This window comes from Semicossyphus pulcher, unplaced genomic scaffold, assembly GCF_022749685.1.
Source record: "Semicossyphus pulcher isolate SPU_LCO1_2020_fin unplaced genomic scaffold, fSemPul1.0.p SCAF_7, whole genome shotgun sequence".
Lineage (NCBI taxonomy): Eukaryota > Metazoa > Chordata > Actinopteri > Labriformes > Labridae > Semicossyphus > Semicossyphus pulcher.
The window spans coordinates 7,602,568-7,626,714 of record NW_027211748.1 but is presented as its reverse complement, the minus strand read 5'-3'; the positions used below and the strand labels follow the sequence as shown (position 1 = coordinate 7,626,714).

The 24,147-nt window shown below is 42.3% G+C and overlaps 2 protein-coding genes across 4 annotated transcripts; one reads left to right on the top strand and one right to left on the bottom strand.

Annotated features, from left to right (window-relative positions):
* Positions 1-242: 242 nt before the first annotated feature.
* On the top strand, positions 243-12,829 carry LOC138611351 (dipeptidyl peptidase 9-like). 3 transcript variants are annotated; one of them, XM_069684408.1, is made up of 21 exons: positions 243-348; positions 2,264-2,347; positions 2,471-2,709; positions 2,917-3,029; positions 3,532-3,705; positions 4,933-5,101; positions 5,374-5,484; positions 5,637-5,765; positions 5,881-5,942; positions 6,043-6,143; positions 6,384-6,561; positions 6,681-6,840; positions 6,956-7,035; positions 7,757-7,909; positions 8,059-8,194; positions 9,233-9,378; positions 9,490-9,636; positions 9,764-9,916; positions 10,410-10,552; positions 11,410-11,521; positions 11,736-12,829. In XM_069684408.1, exons 2-21 carry the CDS (start codon positions 2,292-2,294, stop codon positions 11,826-11,828), a joined length of 2,655 nt encoding a protein of 884 aa, XP_069540509.1. In that variant the 5' UTR covers positions 243-348; positions 2,264-2,291; the 3' UTR covers positions 11,829-12,829. The 3 variants fall into 3 exon arrangements, with proteins under 3 accessions (XP_069540509.1, XP_069540508.1, XP_069540510.1); XM_069684407.1 differs by having other exon boundaries at positions 4,930-5,101; XM_069684409.1 differs by lacking the exons at positions 6,384-6,561; positions 6,681-6,840; positions 6,956-7,035; ... (6 more) ...; positions 11,410-11,521; positions 11,736-12,829 and having other exon boundaries at positions 6,043-6,144.
* A 2,073-nt stretch (positions 12,830-14,902) lies between these two features.
* angptl4 (angiopoietin-like 4) lies at positions 14,903-21,195 on the bottom strand. Its single transcript, XM_069684958.1, has 7 exons — positions 20,601-21,195; positions 19,666-19,776; positions 19,472-19,553; positions 17,121-17,234; positions 16,850-16,945; positions 16,310-16,594; positions 14,903-16,201 (listed from the first exon to the last, which is right to left on the bottom strand). Exons 1-7 carry the CDS (start codon positions 21,123-21,125, stop codon positions 16,017-16,019), a joined length of 1,398 nt encoding a protein of 465 aa, XP_069541059.1. The 5' UTR covers positions 21,126-21,195; the 3' UTR covers positions 14,903-16,016.
* Positions 21,196-24,147: the final 2,952 nt, after the last annotated feature.

The following is a 24,147-nucleotide window of genomic DNA, read 5'->3' as shown; positions in this document are numbered from 1 at the left end:
TTTTATATTTTAAAAGTATCCGTCATTAGCTGGTAAAAACAAACTGAATGGAAATGTTTAAGATAAAAGAAGAAATTAAGAGTGTATCTCTAAATAATCAACTTCCTCGAGGCGCGCATAACTGACCGTAACTGTCGCCTCCTCACTCCGCGGTGCGGCCCTAAAAAACTACCGGTGTGTACTCCTGCTCCGCTAGGGCGAAGGTTCCTCCTCTTTCCGATCTAAGCCCGTTACATTCTGTGTGGCCACTTTGGGCCATGGATACAACCTTTAGCAGTTACACAGTCTGTTTATTGACACCAAGCTAATAGAGTCTGTAACTTGGTTAAAGAAACATTGACCGGACTGGTGAGTAGTCACCTTAATTTCAGCTTGTTATGTAGGGACTGTCGTTTGAGTGTGTGTTTTTACAGAAATACAAGCAACCGCTAGCTAGCGGCTAGCTTGCTTCTAGCTAACCGCTAGCTAGCGACAGTTAGCTTCAGAGCGAAATTGACAGAAGAGAGCTGTCATGTCAAAATGAAGCTAAGCGAGATAAAACATAGACACGGTGTGATAACAGTCTTTTTCTAACGGTATATGGTTTAGTCATTCACTGCCAAATGTAACTAACGTTGGAACCGTTTAAAATGTTAACACACATTAATTTGCCGGTGTTTTCCCCGGTGTCGCTGAGTAGTTGAAATCCGAGAACAAAGATCTATTGTAGGCGAGCTAACATTAAAGGTACCGGTATTTTACTATTCACCCGACCTGATCACCACATTTAAAATATGCTTTCTGGAGGCTAATAGTTATCAAGTAACTAGCGGAGCCAAATAGGGCCTTTCCTGTGTAACTTTAGAAGTGTCGGTGTTATTATTTCCATTTTAACATATTTGACTTAATACCACCGAGGCCGCGTTAAAATATAATGCAAGGGCAGTCTTTTTTGTTTTATTTCTTGTAAAATGTAGTGAGTGATTTAGTGATTTATACAGATTTCAACTTGTACAGTCGCAGAAATAGTTTGATCTTCATTTAGACTAATATCCATTCATAAATACACATCAGTCCACTCCTCATACAGATGTTCAAAGTAGGCACCAGGTGACACCTTAACCTGTCGTGCTGTGTAATGTTGAACTGACTCTTAAGGGTTCTAGTGCCTCGAGCTGGGGTAATATTCTGATTTGTGTACTTGTTGTTAGTTGGGTTTTACTTGTATGCAGATTGAAGACTCCTCACCATGGTATCAAACCAGCCTTTCATAACTTAACACAGGTGATCTATTATAACAGATTTTCACACTCAGTAGTTTCCACCCAGCCGCAGAAGTTATAGCCTGCCTCTGTCACCAGATTCCTCACACATCCACAAACATTTTACAGGTGACTTTCAAGTTACATGTGATTTATACTGCAGCGATAATTGTTTGATTGAGCACTACATCACAACCCCCTGCCACCAAAGAATTGAGGGCTTGACCTAGCCCACAATGAAGTATCAGTATTACGTGTGTGAAAGTGTGACGAATCTTGTGACAGACCAGGCCACAACTGCTGCTGTTATCTTAACACAACAAATGCAGGGTAGTTGAAACCACACTATATGATTTTTCCCACCGTTTGCGTCATGCTAATCCCTTATCCAACACAGAAGGATAAAGGAAGGAATGTGGGGTATTCACTGTAACATGTACTTCACCTTCAGGCTCAGAAATAAGAGATATAACAACAATTCTAATCCTTAATTGACATTCTGGACTGTATTTTTATCATTTATGGCTCCATGTTTATGAGGCAATATACTTTAAAGTCTTGGAGTGAGGAGTGATGTAAGAAATTAATGTTTTACCAGCAAAGAAAAAGACTGGTGCAGACAAAAGTTTGTTAATACTGTTATTTTGTATTTAGGTTTTTTAAATGATCTCACAGTTGTCCTGATACTATTGTCGGTTTCAGCATCTGATGTTGCTTAAAATGGGGAATTGGCAAGTACGCCAGGCCAAACCGATACTATGATCTTTTAGCCTGCCCCAATAATCAACTGGTTTTAGGTAAATTATTATGTAATGCTGCCAAACAACAGCAGTGTAGTACTTGCAGGGATTGTCCTGTTAGTGAAAGCTAGCAAGATGTCAGCAGTCAGTGTTTTTTCACCAGGAATGTATTTTTTAATCCCACTGGTATTGGAGGGGTGCTCTGTAACGGCCGATACTCAAGACTAGGTATTGGAAAAGACATCTCTAGTTTCAGTCCTCTACTTTTGTTTATGGTTACAGAGTTGGAGTGAGGCGTGTTGACCGGTGAATGCATAGAGTCAAGAAGGTGAAACTCTGTGACACTAAAGAAGGTATCTGGAAAAGGTACAGTAAAGTTCAAGTTATCCCTTAACTGCCGTTACGCGTTACTTGACCAGTTTCATTTAAGTGCACGTGTGTCTGGAGTTTTTTCAAGTCTTGTGTGTTCTCTCTACTCTAAACATCCAGCTGTGTGACAGTAAGTATGACGGCTGTGGACGGCCTTTCGGACAGCACGGAGGTGGTGGAGATGGAGGATGTCCCTTCTCAGTTCTTTGTGGAGAAACACTCTTGGGAGGGTCTCCGTGACATCATCCACTGTAGCAGGAAGTACTCGGGCATGATCGCCAACAAGGCTCCCCACGACTTCCAGTTTGTGCAGAAGAAGGATGAGAATGGACCCCACTCCCATCGGTTGTACTACCTCGGTGAGCTATTTAATGCCTAATGAAGCCTGTATCAGCTTATGATTTGTATTTTCTTTATACCACTCTGTTTACTAGACCTCAGTCATGTTTTCTAGGCAGTGGCACATGATCACCTAATGATAATAAAAGAATGATTGTGTTGAGTTTTCTGAGCCTTTTTATTTGTTGTTGTTCAAGTAGCCTTTGTTGTTTCATTCTGCTTTCCAGGAATGCCTTATGGAAGCAGGGAGAACTCGTTACTTTACTCAGAAATCCCCAAGAAGATCAGGAAAGAGGCCCTCTTAGTTTTGTCATGGAAACAGATGCTGGACCACTTCCAGGTGAATTATCCCCTCTCTCCTTGTTTGTGCAGTGCCAGTACCAATCAGCACAGGGTGATGCGTCCCCAAATCCTCGGCTAAGCCCTACTTAGCATGATGTTTAAAAATGCTAAAAAGTGTGAAAGTGACTCATGAGGGGTCAATGACAATAATACCAGCATTTAAAATGTTTCCTCACAGTACAGTTGTGTCATTTCTTTAACAGCCCAAATAGAATGTTTTAAGTTTTACTGTAAAGCAAGTTTCACTTCAAGCTAAGTAAGCCAGTGTTGCTGTTTTTAGCAACCTGAGATATGTTGTGAAACTGGAACGCTTAAGCCACCATAAACTATCAGAGGGAAACTTGAACCGTACAACCATGTTGGGGGGGGGGTCTGTTGAAGGGTCTGTTGAAGGTGGTTCAGACATATTTCACAGTGATGATTGTGTATAACTTATATACCTAAAAAAATCCCTCGCGTATATTCTCAAAGTATATGTAATTTCCTGTTTGTTCTCTAAGGCTACACCTCACCAGGGGGCCTACTCTCGAGAGGAGGAGTTGCTTAGAGAGCGTAAACGTCTGGGAGCTTTTGGAATCACCTCCTATGACTACCATGCCCAGACAGGCCTGTTCCTCTTCCAGGCCAGCAATAGCCTCTTCTACTGTCAGGATGGAGGCAACAACGGCTTCATTGTGAGTATACTGCTGTTACTTCCTTTCATTTCTCAGGGCAGAGTTTATCCAGAGCAATGTTAAAGTCCTCAATACAAGTGCAGCTGTGTGGTGTGGGCTGGGACGGTTACACTAAATACATCCACTTATGTCCTAACTCAAGCACTGTATAGCTATTCAGAGATGGGAAATATGTTCTATAGCATATTTTATGGAGAGCTGTGATGTTGCTGTGCATCCATTAATGAATCATTTTACTTCATTAGCATAGAGCAGTGTTTACTTGCATATGGTTCCTTGATTATCTCTGTATTGCAATCTGGCAGCGTAACTGGCAGCACATTTATGTACTTCTTTTGTGCCCATACTTAAGTGTAATTGTGTGGTCTAAAATTATAATAAAGATCGATACTACAAGTGATCTGCTAGTGGCATCATGCTCACTATTCAATGCAACAGGGGCAAAGATATAAAGACACTATATAGATACAGTTGTCTTTTATTACGCAATGGCCTTAGATACAAATGACAGCTCTGCTAAATATTAAAGCTCTGAGTTACAGAAACACATAATAGTTTTGTGGTAATCTTTGAGCTTTGGTAATGATGTTACTGATCAAGGCTGTTTTGAGTGTTGCCTCTACAGTTTGTGACAGGTGCATGTTTACATTGTGTTTTTAACTTTGCTATTTGTGTCTTTATTTGACTTTATTTGACTCCTCTAAAGTCCTGTCTCAGGGTGCTTCTATATGCAAATTCTTTCTCAGGTAGAGCGGTTGAATCATTATATGCCACCCCTGTATATTACACTGTATTTCATTTGCATTGAATGTGATGTTCACTGCTGTTTGCTCGTCCTCATGATGTACTCAGTAATATAAACTTTATTAAACAAACAGGGAAAAGTAAAAATAGCTTTTTATCTAGTTGTTACAAAACTTGAACACATTTGTTTAGGGTTTGGCAGGTGTTTATTCCCAAGGTTGGTATGGGAAAATAGAGAGAGGAGTTGATGAGTATCAGAAAAAGGCCTGTTTACTTGATCAGACATTGTAATTGTTTCAGAGTTGTTGTTTCCGTAGCATCAGGAGGATTGTAGGAATTGTTTTGTAAAGAATATCTATTCCTATCTGTGAAACTGTCTCTACTTAAGGCGATGCTGGCGTCAAACGGATCTCCTAAACTTTGTATCCAAAAGTAATGTATCTGTTTGCCTTTGACTAAGATTGTACATGTTGGTTTTAGCAGTCTGCTCCTGTAAAGCCAGTGGAGATCAAGACCCAGTGCTCAGGGACCCGAATGGACCCAAAGATCTGCCCCGCTGATCCCGACTTCATAGCCTTCATCAACAATAATGACCTGTGGATAGCCCACATCAAGACGGGCGAGGAAAGGAGACTTACTTACTGCCACAAAGGTATGGAGGCTGTTGGTTTATTTTCAATACTCTAGTTGGCAGTGTAATGTCAGTAGTAGCTTTACCAATATAAATACCCACAGAGTGACTTATCAAAGAGCTGGAAGTTATAGAAAAATATTGTTTTGAGAAAGACAATCCCTCCGGTATGTCATTTTTCTTTAAAGATTCATGTGTAAAGTGTTTGATAATTTGTATTTTAAGCAGATTAGTAGTTAAAGTATATATAAAGATTTTTCCTTCATGTATTTTTCTCCGTAATTTATCCTCAGGTGTGGACAGTGTAAAGGAGGACCCCAAGTCTGCAGGTGTAGCAACATTTGTCATCCAAGAAGAGTTTGACCGTTTCACTGGTTACTGGTGGAGTCCCTCAGCAGTGGAAGGTCAGCAATTTTATCTTAATACTCAAGTCACTCATATGCCACAGGAAAAATACCACTTGGTGTTTAGCTTAATTAATGTAGTTATTTTTAAGTTTGCATACACTATTTTCTATTTACACTGTCCTCGTGTGAATAATTATTGTCCCCGTCAGACCCTGATGGAGGTAAAACTGTGTACCTGCTATATGAAGAGGTGGATGAGACGGAAGTAGAGATTATTCATGTTCCATCTCCGGCACTGGAGGAGCGGAAAGCAGACGCGTACAGATATCCCCGCACAGGTCAGCTTTACTCTTTACACTGTACACACACAAATCCACACAAGCGATTTAGATTTTGTTTATTTTTTGGCAATTTTTTCCATCATTAAATTTTTTATTATGTCTTTATTTGCAGGTAGTAAAAACCCCCAGGCTACTCTTAAACTGGCAGAGATCAAGACAGACCATCAAGGACGAGTGAGTCTCCATCTTTCGTGTCATTTTTGCTTCTTTTTTTTTCTTTTCCAAATCCGTAATGAGGTGTTCGTAATGTGTGTATGTGTTGTTGCACTTGCAGATTGTGAGCACACTAGATAAAGAACTGGCTGTCCCCTTCAACTCCTTGTTTCCTGGAACGGAATACATCGCCAGAGTGGGATGGACGAGTGACGGCAAATAGTGAGTGATACGTTGAAAAACTGTTTACTCAGTGACTCAAAATAAACCACTACAATGTAAACAGCCTGATAATGGGCAGTCTAATACCTGTCATAAACTGGGATACACATGGACACAGATTATTTTCCTTTTAAGTCTCTTCAGGATTTCGTCTTTCTAATGGAGCAGTTATTTCCACAATTAACTTGTCCTGCCGTATAAAGCAATATTCTGAGTTTTGTCTGCTCTGTGTCCCCCTAGTGGCTGGGCTGTGCTCCTGGACCGCAGTCAGAGAAAACTACAGCTGGTCCTGCTGCCTCCTGCCCTCTTCATCCCCGTCACAGACGACCCAGCTCAGAGGCAGGAGAGTCTAGAGGCTGTGCCCAGTAACATTCAGCCGCACATAATCTATGAAGAGACCACAGACGTCTGGATTAATGTAGGTCTCCTCACATACTGCTCTCTTTGTTTACCATCCTATTTGTATTTATTGTTATGGTTATGAAATGTTTTCTTCTGTTAGGATTCAGTAACTAACTGTTCTGTTTTTCTCCACAGGTTCATGATATATTCTATCCATTTATTCAAACCACAGAAGATGAGTTTAGTTTCATTTGGGTAAATGAGTCTAAAACCGGTTTCAGTCATCTGTATAAAATCACATCCCAGTTACAACCGGGCTGCTACCACTGGGCAGACGACTACCAACACATAGAGGGTAAGAGAAGAGATGGTTCCTCATTTATCCTATCTAACGATCACTTAATCACAGTTTATGTCAGAGCGCTTGGTATGTCAAGGAGCATGTTGATTCTGTTATCCGTTTTCTGCAGGAGACTTCAAATGTGCAATCAAGGAGGAGGTTACATTGACCAGTGGGGAATGGGAAGTGCTGGCGAGACATGGCTCCAAGGTTAGTCAAAGTCTTATAGTGTTAAATATTGAAACTCACACCTATAAGAGATACAGGTGTTCATGCGTGATATATTTGGATATGTTGTTAAGTAGACGATGTAAACACAGTAATTATCAGATTTAAATCATGATTCTGTTCTTTAATTCAAGGATGTTTACATCTACGTCCAGATTTTTCAGTCATTTTCTGAGGTCTGACACGTCAAATCAGCAGACACAGGATTACAGAGCCAAAAAATGTCAAATTCAGTGTTTCCACACAGACTTGCCTTGGAAGGGCCACACAGCGACAGTATATTAAGTGACCCATAGTAGCGTTTTAGACCCATAGTTTTTATTTAATTTTTTTTTTAATCGTCTGAGGGAATGCCAATCACAATCTCCCCTCGCTCTCCTCTTGTGTTGTGTTTGTTCTGCTGCCCTGAGAGGGTGCTAATGATTGTTGTGGGACCATCCATCCATTCAAACATGCCTGCTTTTAGGTGACTGTAAAAGACTTACTGTTGATGAAAAAAGTCAACAGAGCAGAGACATACATGGAGAAAAACAGGATGAGGCAATGCAGGGCAAGCTGCTGTGTGCTGTTAATGTTAATTATGTTCTCCTGATACTGTTCATCAATGAATTCTCTCATTATTGTCATAGTAACTTACAGTATCATGCCTCTGCCTCATGTCTATTGCCTTTTAATTTGTCATGTCATGTTTCTCTCTTGCTAGATCTGGGTGAATGAGTCCTCAAAGCTGGTGTACTTCCAGGGCACCAGAGACACGCCTCTGGAGCACCACCTGTACGTAGTCAGCTATGACTCACCCGGAGATGTGGTCAGACTAACCAAGTCTGGCTTCTCCCATAGCTGCTCTGTTAGTCAGGTAAATGTTTATTTGTTTATCAACTCGTCCTCACACCTAGATGCATGTCTCTCTTGTTTGTTTATTCTATTATTATTATTATGTTGTTAAGCATATGCTTCTTTATTTTCATGATTCTTTTGCAATTCTCTCCTTCTGTCCTTCTGCAGAACTTTGACTTTTTTGTCAGCCACTACAGTAACGTGAGTACGCCTCCGTGTGTTCACGTCTACAAACTGAGCAGCTCAGAAGGTGACCCACTTCACATGGTACCTGAGTTCTGGGCCAGCATGATGGAATCACCAGGTAAACTGGATGTGGTGTAACCAACAGCCGTACAGTTGTGTTATAATATATTTAATATGCAGAGTTTGTATTTACTAAACTGGCCTCGCTCTGCTTTTCTTAAAGAGCAAGTGTGAAGGTTGTCCAACTATCTGCGGTTTTATTTTTGGAACAATCAATAGAGCTGCGTCTGTAGGGGAAAGTTGAGGTCTGGCTTTGATTAAATCAAGGACGGTCAGTTCGATCTACAATGGCGTCCTCCAGACAATCCTGACAGCAATCAGATAAAGTGGTGCTCAGACACTTTGCGTCAGTGTTGATCGGCGTTTATGATTCATTAAAAGTCCCAGGAGTGCGATGGTGCTTCCTCGCTGTCTTGTGTTTGTGAACCCTACACTTTTTCGCAAAGCAGAAACTCTCACAGAATAAGGCCTACAGTGTGCGGGTTATGTGGTCTGATGTCCAGTTATTTTATCGACAGGAAGCATATAGCGTGTAGCTTATGAACTCTTGGTGTCTCACGTTTCAGACATTCCTTAGCATCGCATGTTTTTTCATGAATGCTCTGATTGCTGCAAGTTAAAAAAACGTAAGCTTTGAACAGAATAACAGACAGCCTCTTTTTTCGTCATTGTCAAATAGGATGAAAAGGTACAGATCTGTCAGTTTGCATGACAGCACAATTTGAGATTGAAGGCAGGGGAATCCAATGTTTCCTGAGGTAATCTTTTGAATTACCTATTTTGAAAGCAGCAGAATAGTGCTCTTGAAGAGTCTGGCAGAGCGGCTGGAAAACAGTTTTAGAATTATGTCTGCTGTACAGGAATGGTAAGTATCGGGCAGCTGTGTAGTTTACATCAAGAGACAAAACGCATCACAAACTATTATTTGGATTATTTGTCAACTAATCTATTATTAAAGTAGTTCTTGTTGTAAGATTTTTTAATACACTGAATTCAATCCATGTTTTAGGTGATGTTTCACCGTGAGTTGACCCACGTCCCTGATAGTTTTGGAACATGCTAACCTAATAACTAAATGTGTTAAATTTTCTTCCAGGTTGCCCGGGAGATTACAATCCGCCTGAGATTTTTGACTTTCCAGGGAAGTCTGGCTTCCAGCTTTATGGGATGGTTTACAAGCCTCACAACCTGCAGCCTGGCAGGAAACACCCGACTGTGCTCTTTGTGTACGGGGGCCCACAGGTAGGTCAATACATTCAGTCCAATCTGGGTATGCGATGTTGCTTTTAACCTTTATTACTTTGTAAATTAAGAAACATGTAGGACAATAAATTTTGTGTTTATTGTATTCAGGTGCAGCTGGTGAACAACTCCTTCAAGGGGATGAAATACCTCCGTCTGAACACGCTGGCCTCTCTGGGCTACGCTGTGGTCGTTATTGATGGGAGGGGTTCCTGTCAGCGGGGCCTTGAATTTGAAGGAGCGCTGAAAAACAAAATGGTTAGAAAAAGTCTGACAACTAAAAGAAATGAGCTGAAGAATTAAAACAATTATAAATATGACTGAATGCTAGAAGATGTACAACTGCCAGATTGAATAACACTTTTATCCACCTTTCTCTCTTCAGGGTCAGGTCGAGATTGAAGACCAGGTGGAGGGGCTGCAGTATGTTGCGGAGAAGTTTAACTTTGTGGACCTGAGCCGTGTTGCCATTCACGGCTGGTCCTACGGCGGTTTCCTCTCGCTCATGGGCCTCATTCAGCGACCCAATGTCTTCAAGGTTAGAACGCTGCTTCGTCCTTCAGCCCGTCTTTTAAACCACTTCCTCAAACCACACACCCACTTTCTATCAGCTAGCAGTCTCTACTGTCACTGTTGGCTCTGTCTCTATCTTGCATCCTCATAAAATGCAACAGAACAGAAATAATTCTGTATATAGAATCTGGATTCAAAATTGTACTTTTGATGCAGTTGCCCGTAACAACCACATGGTGTCTGTGTTGCTCAGTGTTGATAAATAGTCTTCATTCAGCATCATTTACTAGAGTTTGAAAGTACAAATGTTGTTTTGCTCTATAGTAAGAATATATTGTAGAATTAACCCATACATTAAATCTAAAACTCTACTGTCCTATTGCACCACTGTTTGGTACAATAGGACTGTTTTTGTACCGTAGTTTTGTCATTTTCTCTCTGAGCGAAGGCACACTTTTCCATACTGAGGTATTATCTTTTATTCTTTCCCCCCTGACTACATTGTGCTTCCCTTCCAGTTGGCTATTGCAGGTGCCCCGGTGACTGTGTGGATGGCCTACGACACCGGCTACACAGAGCGTTACATGGATGTGCCTGAGAACAACCAGCAGGGCTACGAGGAAGGCTCTGTGGCTCTGCATGTGGACAAGCTGCCCAGCGAGTCAGTACACACACATTTTTTTTTTTAAGATTATTTTTGGGGGCTTTTACCTTTTATTGTATAGGATAGCTGAAGAGAGACAGGAAATGAAGGGAGTAGAGAGTGGGGGATGACACGCACTAAATGATTGGCAGACCAGGAGCCGTACCTGCGACCAGAGCGTCGAGGACTGTAGCCTCTGTATGTGGTTCGCCTGCTCTACCAACTGAGCTAAACCAGCACCCCGTCAGTACACACACTTGTACAAGCAGGCAACCGTGCTGGTTTTATTACGTTTAATGCTGATATTACTGCATCTAATAAAACCATACTGCACGTCCTGTGTAATTTTATAGATATTTGTACGTGTTTGATCACGACTGCAGGAGGTTTTTATTCCTTGCTACGTCTTGCTTCATATTCCTGGAAAGTCAGTCTGACGTGTATGAACCAAAGACCGTTCCAAAGCTGAAAGCAGTCCTTTAACTTCATGTCTGTGGTGCACTTCCTGTTTTTTTGAAGGTGTGATACAACAGTCCATTGCTACTTGAAATTTGAAAACACCTCGTTATCTTTGCTGTTTCCTTGTTATAAAATCTGCAAAGGCTAAGTTAGGACTCAATGTGGCAGGCTAAGTCAAGCCTCATTGTTTTAGGACTGAGGACACCCTGAGGGCTTGACAAACTGCATGTTGGAGCACTGCGCCAAACTAGAGGCGCTGAATATTATATATGCACCCGTGAATGCCTTTAAATCATGAAGGAATGGCTTGTCTTTCAATGTTTGGCAACCTCTGTCATTAAACAAAATTGCAGCATATGAAAGTCTATCATACTGTAACTTGCCTTTTTGTAACAGTGCCATCTTTTTCATTCCAGGCCGAACCGTTTGCTGATTCTTCATGGATTTCTAGATGAGAATGTGCACTTTTTTCACACCAATTTCCTAGTGTCACAGATAATCCGTGCTGGGAAGCCGTACCAGCTTCAGGTGAGCATCGCAAGTCTTATTCCACCCACCAACACTTGTTTCTGAAACTGCCATGCGTTGCTTAGACGACCATGTGTTTGCTTAGACAACCACTTATATTTAACGGCAATAAAATCTAATAGAGACTTCAATTTCATCGCTCTTAGATATTTTACAGGTAACATACATGTTGTATTTATCAGTGTATAACTTGGGCCATGCTTGAATTTTCCAGGTATACCCGAATGAGCGACACAGTATTCGCTGCCCTGAGTCTGGAGAGCACTACGAGATAATGCTGCTGCACTTTCTACAACAATACCTCTGAAATGAGACAGCAGGGGAGAAGTGAAGTCTAGTTTCCCCTGTCCTTCTTTTACCCCTCTAACTCACCACCCCATCTGTACTCTCCCTGACCTCCCCGTCCCCAATGTTCACCCCTTCGTCGTGACTATCAGACACTGCAGCCACTGTCTCCTATGAACTCGTCATGTAACCTCCCCACTAAACTCTTTCTCTGTCTCTCGTTCTGTTACTCGCTTTGCTCGCTCTGTCTCCCTCACGCCCTCCCACCCCTGTGTACAGTCTGGGGTATGGTTTACGAGCACAGAGATTTGGTGTCTCACCCTGAAAGCTGAACAAAGACAAGGACATACGGAGAAATATTTGCAGGCTGTGTCACATTGACTCATCACTCACCCACGTCCTCATTTGATGATATTTTTTTTGCCAAATGTTATGGTGTTGTTTTGCCCCCTGCTCCACCTGTTTTCACTTGGGTCAGCGGTAGGAACGGGGTTACCGTTCACAGATATGAAATAGAGTCTATACGCATGATTGCAGACATGAGCTCCCACACTATACACACATGTAAAATACAGTTTATCTCATACATAGACACTCAGAAGTACACTAACACAGACTTGCATAATCACTCATACTGTGAGCCTGTACCTTGCAGTTTTTGAAATGATGGAAGAAAGGAAGAAAGCTGTGACTCTTCCTCTGTCCGCTTGTTTTAAGTGTGTTGTTTAAAATAGAACATTTTATGGATTTTTATTCTTTTTTAATGAGTGACAACGGAAGCCGCTCATTGATATTTTTGCGACGTTTTCTCCCCTCACATTACATTGCTCGGGATGTCTGCTTGCCTTCTTAACACATAATTTATATTTGCCAAAGTACCTCTTGACTCTTGATCATGCTGGTATTTCCTTTTTTTACTGCAATAAAGACAACAGGAGGGTGAGCACTGGAGTCTTACAACAGCTTTGTACCACCGGAATACAATTTGTACATGATAATGAATAAATGTATGAATCAATCACATGCTCTCTTTTACTGCAGTCCTCTCATTTATAGGCTGTTCTGTTTTATGTTCTGCATAATAAAACCAGACTTTATTACTAAGAAATGCACGCATCTCAAAAGTGTTTTCCCACATTGGTATTTCCCTCTAACCCTTCATTATACCCCTCTCCTTGTCCTCCCATTCACATCAGAGTTATACGTGACCAAAACTCGCCACTTCTTTAGCTGTACGTGCTTTCAAGCACAAGTGAGGTAGCAGGTGCTTGTAGGTCCTTCTGCCCTTTCTTGTCCTTTATGGACAGCGTGCCATGAAAACTTTATATTACTAGGGTACTTCTAAAAGGTGGGTGATGACTGAGTACTCTTGGCAACACTACAGAGATTATATAGCCTAATAGATTTTGCCACCCTTATTTAAAACCAGCTCTAAAAGGCCTGCTGCTCTAAATCATCACCAGGCAATTGATTGGAGGGTCAGCAATGATACCTTTTTATTTATTTTTAAACCTACAGATATAGCAAGACAATTAATCAAAATGTAGTAATTCGATCTTTTGCTGATGTGGTTAATTTGAAAGCCGGAAGTCACTTAGTTTCGCCTAGCATAAAGCCAAGCTAACCATCTTGACTTCGTCCTTCGTTACAAAATCTTCCTACCAACACCTCTAGAACTCACTTTATAACAAGTTGTATCTTTTGTTTAAACCATACAAAAACTAAAGTATCATTTGGTGATTATGAGGGTCATTTACAGGACTATTTCTTTACCGGAAGCGGTGCCGGTGCCTTCCTGGAGTCCCTACTGGTTGCCTGGCAACTGCACCTTGCCGCTTAATTGCTGGGGACTTTTGGACAGAGCCAGGCTGATTGTTTCTACGTTTACACACTTGAGGTGTTTTTTTTAGGTGTTTTGTGCTTGTAAATTGTGTACTATTGTTTCATGTAAAGTACTTACTTAAAAGCGGTGTATACAAAGTTGTTCAATAATATCGTTTTACTTAGTAACTTTATGCTAAGCTAAGGAGCTGCTAGCTGTAGCCTCATATTTATTGTACAAATGTCACTTGTCTTATGTCTAGCTCAGCTAAAATGCAAATTACTACTACAACTATTCCTTCAAGAGAGGATTATAAAATGTGTATCATACAGAATATTTGTACAGTATTCTTAAAAACAGTAGTCCTCATATGAAACACTGGTGATCTTCATTGTTTAAAGAGAAAGTTAAGGAAAGGTTTGTTAAGTAAGTCAACTGCTATGTTCTTTATTGCAGGTAACAGATGCTGTCCTCAGAGTTACCAATAAACCCACTATGTGATCCAGGCACTTACTTTCCCCAGCTATACTGATACCTTGAGGGCTGAGGTCAGTTCAGAACAAACTCTCATCAGATCAGCTGTTACAGAGGTAGAGCCCGAACCTGTTGTCAGTGCTTGAAGGATCAGTACGGATGAAGCCCACAGAGGAAGCAGAAAGTGGTGCGATGATAAATTAAAGCCGACACCTACAAGCTCCTGAAGTTTGCTTCCAGGTAATGCGATTAAGCTGCTTTAATCTTAAAGATACAAGAGATTCGTCACGTGAGGCTTGATGTGATAGTTTCGTTCTACTGTATAGGTTTGGGCCTGCAGGTGGTCATCAGTTCTCGAAAGGTTTTCTTAGATTTGTTAAAATTTGTATATTAAATTGCATTTAGAGTATTATTTTATGTAATACATGGAATAAATAAAAATCCAAATACATTCTTGATTGTTACATGGAAAACATCAATTTGACATTTCCAGTCTAAAACCACAAATCTAGTTAATATATATCATTTATATTTTATTCTAATTAGCTTGCATTTGATTAGCAAGATTTATAATCCAACAAAGCCTGTCCACTTATCATGACTCTAGATGTGGCCATATTTTCACTATATTGTTTTTGTTTTCATTAAATATTTGTGTAATGTATTTTAGTTCTATATTCATTTGAGTTTACTACCCTAAGTTAAGTGTGTTGCACACTTAAACTTTCTTCAAGGCACAAAATACACAGACAGAAAGCAGTATTAGTTTAAATCAATTTTATTGGCTCATTATGGCCAAAAAATGGTTATTTTCTCTTATAAAACAGTTTTACATCAACACAACGAAGACAATATAAATTACAAACAGGCAGCACCAGAAATATATATATTGATTCTTTACAGCATTTAAATAAGAAAAGGGAACAGCTACAAGAACAGAGTCTCGAGTCACAAGGACAACAGATAATGTCACAACAAATCAGTAACAGTTATAGTTCTGAAAAGACAGATCCTTCATACACTATGTACAAAACCATGTCTCTCGATCTTAAAGGAAGTCAATATGACTTAACATCATCACAGTCTCCACACAAAATAAGTCAGTGAAGAAAATGCTTAATTGAATTCCAAGCTGCTGTCAGAAATTGTGTTGTACAAAAGGCTGAAATGGTTTTCAGTGCCCCCTGAGCTACTTTCTAACACCAGTCTTAACACAGTTTCTCCATCGTAATCCTAGTTTACAGTGATTTATAACTTTACATAATGCCTTTGAACACTAATCTCTACATGTTCATGTGGAAAATTACTCTTTGTTTTAATGAAGTCGCCATTTGGTCCGCACCATTGGGTTTAAAAGGCTTGCTTAATCTGCCTTAATTTCTCTCCTACATGCATCCCCCCAAGAGCTATTCTTAAGCTGTTTTTTGAGCCGTGCTCTCTACTCGCTACAAAACCACATTCAAACCCAAGAACAACCCACACATCAAATGTCTTGTGATGAGTGTCGACATGTTGGAAATCCTTTGTGGCTTACAGCACATTGGACAGGCTGGGACTCGCCCTGCGACGCTGTCCTGACTAGGGGCCCCTGCTTCATGCAATCAACTGCACTAGTACAACGTGTATACATTTTTCCACTGCACACTTTTTCCATCTGTTGCTGTACGTGCAGGGGAGGAATCTGCTCGTCCCTCAGAGGAACAGAGCAATGGAAACCTGAAACCCATTTAATGTGAGTTCCTTTTTGAGGGCTTTGGCTCTGGTATGAGGTCTTCCTCGCAGGGAGGCAACCAGGGAAAATGAAAACCTCTACCTCATTAAATAAGCACAAAGAAAAGAAAGAATAGTCCGAAATCTACTTCTTTCTGCCCCAACACTTTGTCTCAAGCTTTTCTTTCAGTCTCTTCCTATTCTTTAAGACTTGTTTTCGATCGCAGCGGGGGCGATCATCATCTTGCTGGACTTCAGAGGGTAGTAGCGCCCCCTCCAGGTCTTCCAGAAGATGCTCTGCTTCCTCTGGTGTCGCTGCTTTGGGGGAGGGCTCTGGAAGTATCTACCGTTCAGATTGGAGCGACCGCAGTTGCTGAACCACCAGCCACCTACATAGACAAAGGACAGTATCATATTAGATGCAGCCTTTGAGCTCTAATCCCAATTAGAAACAAAAAAAACTATGAAGGCATGTATCAGTGACATTGACAACTTACCAGAGAGGTGCTTGGCGCAGTTGGTGTCGTTTTTCTGGTCATTGTCGTTATCACGGGTGGAAAAGGGCAGGCCGGAGGTGGCGTCAGTCCCCAGAGAACTCTCCAAAGTGCTAAAAGTGCGGGCTTCCTGAATCTTCAGGGAGTACTTGGTTTCCTCTCCGCCCAGTTGGAAGGGGAGACGGATGGTTGCTACGTCGCCACTCCAGTCAGAGAGCTTGATGTTGAGGATGTAGCCACCATCTTTAGCGATGGAGTGCATCTTTTCCAGACCCAGCCAGAACTCTCCTAAAGAAGAAGAAACAAACGGAGGGAGAGAAAAGGTGAGAAAAGAACCTAAGCGGAGTAACCTCAGTTTGCCTTTGATCCATTTAAAGCTGTGATAAGATGCTTTTAGGAGGCCAGCTCCCGCTCTTGCATGCAGTACTTTTAAATGATAGTAAAGCTGTGTGGACTAAGCTAACCCTGGAAAGGCCGGCTAGCACCTGTCCAGTCCAGTTTTGCAGCCAGTGAGAGTGAGATAGAAGTCGAAAGCGCATTTACCATTCAGGCTGCCAAAGCCTTTCTCGTAGGCCTGCCATAGCTGGTCAAAGTCCGCTGAGCCATCTTGGCGCCTTTGGATCACAGTCCAGCCGCCATCTTGACAAGAAAGACAGAAAAAGTGTGATCAGAAAAATTCTATGCACCAAACTTGCAGCTTCTTCTGAACTTTTGAGCCATTTTGTTTAAAGGCTGTGATTGATTGTCCAAAGTTTTACCAATCATTAGCTAACCTTCACTGTGGCAAAACAGGAAGAAGTTTGACTCCACTTACCAGCTGTCATCTCACAGAAGACTTTAAAGGGCTCTGCGTTGATTGGCTGGATGGTGTAGACCCCGCTGGAAGTCTCTCCTCTCAGGAACAGCTCATGGCAGTCTGACGGCATCTCTAGAAGAAGAACAAAGAGGAGAAACTATGTTAAGATCAATAGTCCCATACAATCCAAACAGTGTAATCACCTTCTTTGCACTCTTATTCGTGTGTTACGTTTTGTGTTATTTTCTAATGTGGACTTGTTGTTTACTCTGGCACTCAGAAGTAGGTCATTCACAGTAAGGGAACCTCCCAGCGAGAGATTTCTCTGCACTGTGCGAGTGTCCGCAAATACGACTATCGTTCCTGGTGAGCTTATCAGCAAGTCTGGAGATATAAATGTGTACCCGATAAAGTCTTGGAAGTAGCCTTAACAAGAGGGAGCGAGAGAGTGCGAACAGCTTTCTTGCTTATAAATATGACCTTTCTCCCAGTTCCCAAGCAGACTTCCCTCTGTAGACGACTTGGCCTTCCAGGCTATTGAATTACACACTACTACCCTTTACATTCCTCCCCCTCCTGTCTCTGAACCCCCTCCTCTTTGGCTCGTCACACCTCCCTCACGTGCACAGCAGCCTGTCGGTGACGCAGGGGTGCATGGCCAGTGCATGCACGGGGAGTGATCAGAGGATGGGGAGGGGGATGATGGGGGCTGTTTCTGTAAAGGGGGACATCGGAGAAGGCTGCCACACAATGCAGGGGACTCCGGAGCCAATTGGGGCTGTCATGTGTCCAGTGAGGCACGAGACAAATAGTCCCCCTCCAGTAATCCTTTTTTAAATGGATGACATCATCACGCGATACTATTGAATGTCCTTAAACAACAAGAAATGACAAAAATATTTAAAAAATTTAAGATTTGGATCGATTTTGTTCTATTAGTGCACCAGCTGACCGCAGAGCCACAAAGCATCCTTTTTGTGTATTGGCCTTTGCTCTAGAGGCATGAACTCTTCGTGGTCAGTCTTGGCTGTAGTCTGCCTCGGGGGGTCAGGGGTTCTCCTGAACTTTGGCACACTTCTTATTCATTACAATGGAAGAGCAGGAAGAGATGGAGGCGCGGGGGTTTGTGTGTAGAGAGTAGCGGGGGAGGAGGAGGGATGTCTGACTCCCTGACAGATGTAGGGGAAAGGTTGCTCATTCTTGTAGGGATGTGCAAATGTTTGTTTTACACCAAAAGGTGGGACGTCTAAGAGAAAGGAGGGGGGAGGCGAGTGTCTTCAAAACAGTGGTGGATATCTGTACAAAGTTCATAGATAAATATAGGCTGCCTTTTCCATTTTCCTCCTCATTTTCCCTCAGCACAAGGACGGTAATCTGAGGAACATTGCATGCTAGATTTGTACAAAGCCTTTTCTTGCCCCCTCCCACTACAAACAACAGAAATGAGCAGTATGAGTAATCCTGTTGAGCTGTGTGACCCTGACTGAACGCTCTCAGAGACCGGCGAACTTTCCCCCAGTTCAAAACCATGCCAGAGAAACGTGTTTCTCTTTTCCTCATTGTACAAATCCTGCTGATGTCAGAGCTGCGAGGTGTTATTGTGATTTGCACTGGATGACTGATCTCAATTGTTGCCTCAGCCATGTTCACCTTTCACCCACTTCCTATCTACTGCCATTAGAAACAGAAGTTTGGACATATTATTTAATCCAGATTTATGAAGCTATAAAATATTGACATCTACTCTTTCAGTTTGCATGTATAACTTTTTCAGCGTTTCCTCTCTTTAAAGAGCAAAATGTGATGTGTAACAGAGCCGAACGATCCCCTGTTGGTATACATTCAGTACAGTATAGTCTGGATGAAAGCATCTATTATGGCTGCTGGTCCATTCATAGTATAAATGGGAGCAGCAGCTGCTTGGCGTGGCTGCATGCTGAGGGCATCATTCACTGTAAGGCACAGAATGAGCCTCCTTCTAACTCGAGATGCTTTCTCCCTTTCTCTATGCTGCTACTGTATGACTTTTTTCTGCAAATAAGGGGGCCTAATTCACATTTGTGAACAACTTTCTTTTCTTACTTTAATGTGATAAAAGTATCCCGTGATGGTTGATTAATGTCTTTAGGATTTCTCAGGCTAAAAGGCGCATCTTCTGCAAAAAGCCCACCAGTTGATTTTTGTGGCATCACGCTGAGCAGAGGAGCGTGCCCCAAATTGATTAGATTCCTTGATTTTAATTGCTTGTGATCTAAGCTTCTTTATGGCCTGACTACACAGATGGTCTGCCACATTTGGCGTCAGATTGTGTCCAGTCGACTTAAGACAGTGCCAGGAGGGGATTTTAGACGCTCTCTAGCTTTACTTACCGACTGGTGAGTCGCGCTGCTCTGCCACGGAACTGTCAGTGCTGCTGCTGCGCACGGAAGGTCTCGGACGGGACTGCTGGAGCTGAAAAAGTTACAAGCATTGATGAGATGGCAGAAAATGTGACTACATTCTTCACCGTAATTATTCTTATCTGGGAAACAGAACCGTTTGTTAGCTGTGTAATTGTCCTCACCTGACTTTGCAGCGTCCTGATGCGCACATTCTGCTTGTCGAGCTTCTCCTGCTGGAGTCTGATCCGCTCCATCAGATCATCGATGCGTTTGTTCTGACCCTCCAGCATCAGCTGAAAGAAAAGTAACACAAAGGTGCCACATTATTAGCTTTTTCTAACTTTATTGAACACCCAGCCTGTGCGTAAAACATGCCCAAAGCGCTTCACAGGACATCACCAAAGGACTACCAGAATTTACACAACAAAAAGGGCCAACTGCAGGGTTTCATTGGAAAGCCTGAGACATCGACCCCAGACACATTTCCACCCCTCAATGACAAGCATTTGTTCTTTCCAACCCAATGTGCTACGGTTATGTAACTCCCTCCAGCGCGGGGTTTTCCATCCCTCTATGAAGCCTTTCAGGCTCACGTACTTCTGTTTAAATGGAGCCTACAAAGCAAACACAACTCTCATGAGCTCCCCTTTCACTTCAATGTAGCTGAATGCTCTCCAGGTTGTAAACTGTCACAGCTGCAAGAATTATTCACACATTCTCGCAGCTGATGTGTGTAGATCCCTTTGTCTGGCAGCCTTTTAGTGTTTCTCTGCACGTACTGCACGCTCTTCCACCGCCGGCATGAAGGCTTGTTAACCAACCCCCCTCCTCTTCACTACAACCACCACCCACTGCTTGCCCTCTGTGCATTTTAATTTAATGCCTTTGAGCTTAGAGAAAAGCCAACTGTCCATTTATGCTGTATACCCACCAACTCAAAGAGTACCTTAACCATCTGCTGCAAATAGGATTCATGCTTTGCACACAGTGTAGAGCCTCATTTTTTAACATTTTCCTTCCACACTAACTAATATCACTCCCCTTATCTTAACATGCTCCTGAATTTCCAAAACTACTTTTGAATCAAAAGCAAAACCAGTAAGTCATGCATTCTCACCTGGATGTTTCGAGTATCACTGTTGTTCTTGGCACCAGGGTTCGTCTCAGACAGCATCGCCTCTCCCTGCAGCATGCTGTCCACCCTCTCCTCCAGCCGGCTCATCCTCTCGCCCATCGTCCTCTTCTCCTGCTGCATCTCCTCCGCCTTCTCCCTCAGCTCGGATGTGATGTTCAGCAGCTGCCCCTCTCTGTCCTCCAGCCCCTGTGCACGAGCCTTCAGGGCCTCCCCCTCCACTCGCAGCTTCTGGCTCTCCTTCCCCAGCTCGGTCACAGTGCGATTGGAGACCTTCAGCTTGCTGGAAATGTCCCTCATCTGGACTTTGGTTTTGTCCACATGCTCCTTCAGCCCCTGTCCCAGCTGCAGCAAGCCGTGGGCGATGACATTCACATCGTCCCATGCTGCATACTGTACACGCTTCTCCTTGGCTCCATGGCCGGAGGATGAGCCTTTCCTCTCCAGAGGGAAACCTGTGGCCATGAGCACCACCAGGCACAGAGTCACAGTTGCCAGTGTTGTCTTCATTGCTGCTGCTGTCCTAAACGTCTGAAATGTTGCTTTGAATAGTGAGTTTTGCAGAAGTGCCTGCCCTGTCTGCTCGAGTCTGATTTGAGAGCTCCAGCTCTCGGCTGAACAGCCACAGTTATATAGTTTCACAGCCCTCAAGTGTGAGCTGCAAGCTGCCTGCCATTGGCCAGCGGAGGAGAGGGAGGGGTGCAGTTACTCTCAGGTTTCTGTCCCTCCTCCACCTCTCTGTTAACTATTCATGTAGAGACGGAGGAGGGACATGATATAACAAAAAGATTGTCTTTCATCTGTGCACAGTGGGAGACAGGGAGTGCATTATCTACTGGAGGAAACCAAACACTTGATATCCCCAGCAGTGGATCTATTGTACTCCTTTACTGTAAAATGTGTTACACTGTAAGTGTGTATCTCTGAAAGAGTGAGCTCATCCATTCATCAGCACAGAACAGCCTGAAATTGAATGATAATGATATCTGATAAAGCTCTTAAAACAGAGAGCTAGAGTTCATTCAAATATTCATAGTGAGTCCAAAACATGATTTACAGAACATTGTTAACAGTACATTTTAAATATCCAGACTTGGGATCACATGCTGTCTTGTACAGTAAACCTTACTAAAATTATACTGATGAACTGCAAGGAAAGGAAGTATTAGGAAAAGTAGCACCGGTAGTTTGTTAATTATTTTAGTGTGATTAAAATCTATTATAATGAGGGCACTGCATATTAAGATTTTAGATCTCTTCCTCCGAAGACTAGGAGAGAATTTAGGCAAAATTAGGGACCGTAAATTCATCTCCACAACAGGAACAAAAGACAAACATTAGTATGAAATGCAAACCTAAAATTTTAGCGCTTAAATTTCTCTTAAGTAGCCTGATAGCAATCATGGCCTTGACAAAAATCTCAGTAACCTTAAAAATGTGAATTGTACTCAGCTGTCATCATGTTATTTGGCTGATCTAGATAGATGACATCATAATTAAACATTCCAAACAGCTACTGTCAAAAGAGTTTCTGGATTTATTCTTTAATAATCTCTCCAGGAATAACATCAGGAATGAACGAAATCGGTGACGCAGTCCTCGGGCACGTCAGGAGAGGAACAGGGTGCTGCTGCTGCTGCTGCTGGGAGGACTGTGAGAATTAGGGGAAAGTTCACAGCACACAGAATGGCCAAATTATGGGCCGTAGGGTTTCTTTAACAACCTCTGCCGGGGATCTCGCAGGGCCATACGTGATCCGGGGGCAGACCAACAAAGAAGGAGAGAGTTTAACCCTCTCCTGTCTGCAGCCCAGACTAAGTAGGTGAAAGGTAACTGGGAGACTGCTGACGGTGCTCAGAGGGGAAACTCAGTGCAGAGGAATTACGGAGGCCTTTCCTTCTGCGTGTGGAATGTAACAAACATGCATTATTTCCCACAAATCCTTGGCGGAGAGAGGGTTTCCACGAGACCGTCCAAAGACGGCGGTGTTCCAGTTAAAAATAGGCGTTCCTAAGTCTTTTCATGAATCTTTTCCTTTTAATAGGAGTCAATGCATACAGGCTGGCTTTTGTTTGCTCAAGCTGACAGATTATAGATCAGCTGTGACCATGATTCATGACCTTTTAGTTACAGCAGCGCAGGATTATTGATGAATGGAGACATCATCGTTTCACGGGTGAATGAAAGGCTGAGTGGTGGGAAGGAATCTGTCTGTCTGCAGCCGGTACATGCAGGAACATCGCCAAAACTTTCACTTATAAAACACAGTTATAGTTCAACTCGATGACTGTCTGTTTCATTGTCCTCATGATCGTACTTGTAAAGAACGTAGGTACGTGTTACATTCTTGTGTGACATTGCAGGACTTGCATGGATGTGATTGGGTCGTGGTTTGTGAGAAGACCTGTAGGCCTTCATTTTGGGCATCATGTGCTAAATTTCTGAAAATACAGTGATAATACAAAGATCCCTCTGATGTTCAAATTCAGAGAAATTTGTTTGATGATATTCCTTCAGAGGAATTACAGCCATGCGTGTTGGTCAGGAGGAACTGATTGATTCGGATCTTTTATAAAATGTCCCCAGTTGATCTTAAAAACTCACTGATCCTGATTTTGTTGTGCTAGACTGCTGTCGACATGATGACGACACGATAAGACAAATAAATCCAGTTTTTCTTGATTGTAACCATACTGTAATTGTAGGATGACTCATGCTTGTTTTTCATCATGTATTTATTTAAACCCTTCTCACTCCATCAGAGGTGGAAGAAGCATTCAGATCTACAGTGTAACTTGAGTACAAATCGTAACTAAAAATACTCAAGAAATGTCCTACATTCAAAATGTGACATTAGTAAAACAGTGAGTGAAAATGTGCTTAAAGTGTTTGGATGTACAGTAAGGGTTTGTTAGAAGAACCGCAGGCCTTCATTTTTGGCATTGTGCTGATTTCTGCGGCATCTCAGAAAAGAGAGCTCATTTTCTTAGAAGAATCATTAAAGATCCCTCTGATGTTCAGATTCTGAGAAATTACAGCCACGTGTGTCAGGCAGGAGGAGCTGGTTGATTAGGGTTAGGGGTGGGAATCACAGGGTAACTCGCGATGAGATATGATAAGATACGATACGCGATACGTGGGTCACGATAACGATAATATCGCGATGCAGGGATTCTGAGATAATTGATATTTACCAATCATATAATGATACATCACGATATGTGATTAACTTCTTCTTTGGCCAGTTAACTTCTGTTCATGTTACCCTCATTCATGTCAGATGCGCCACCGCGAGGAGTCATGAAGTCGTGACGCGATGAGTCAAAATTGCAGGGAAATCTGTTCAGAGGTGCCAGTCTATCGATAACTGTATTGCACGAGTCAGGACGACAATATATTGCTGTATCGATATATTGTCCCACTCCTAATTAGGATCTTTATAAAATACAATTTAGTCTTTTTAAAATGGCCGAAAGTTGATGTTGAAAACTGTCATTGATTCTGATTTTGAAGCGCAAGTTTGCCCCTGGCA

What these genes read in the sequence shown, in the direction of transcription:
- LOC138611351 (XM_069684407.1), top strand. Translation starts at nt 2,292, where the DNA reads ATGCATAGAGTCAAGAAGGTGAAACTCTGTGACACTAAAGAAGGTATC. An exon ending in AAAGAAGGTATCTGGAAAAG is followed by an intron (nt 2,348 to 2,470) that starts GTACAGTAAAGT and finishes CTAAACATCCAG; the next exon opens with CTGTGTGACAGTAAGTATGA. An exon ending in GAGGCAACAACGGCTTCATT is followed by an intron (nt 3,706 to 4,929) that starts GTGAGTATACTG and finishes TGTTGGTTTTAG; the next exon opens with CAGTCTGCTCCTGTAAAGCC.
- angptl4 (XM_069684958.1), bottom strand. Translation starts at nt 21,125, where the DNA reads ATGAAGACAACACTGGCAACTGTGACTCTGTGCCTGGTGGTGCTCATG. An exon ending in GCAGCGCGACTCACCAGTCG is followed by an intron (nt 17,235 to 19,471) that starts GTAAGTAAAGCT and finishes TTCTTCTTCTAG; the next exon opens with AGATGCCGTCAGACTGCCAT. An exon ending in CTTCTGTGAGATGACAGCTG is followed by an intron (nt 16,946 to 17,120) that starts GTAAGTGGAGTC and finishes TTTCTTGTCAAG; the next exon opens with ATGGCGGCTGGACTGTGATC.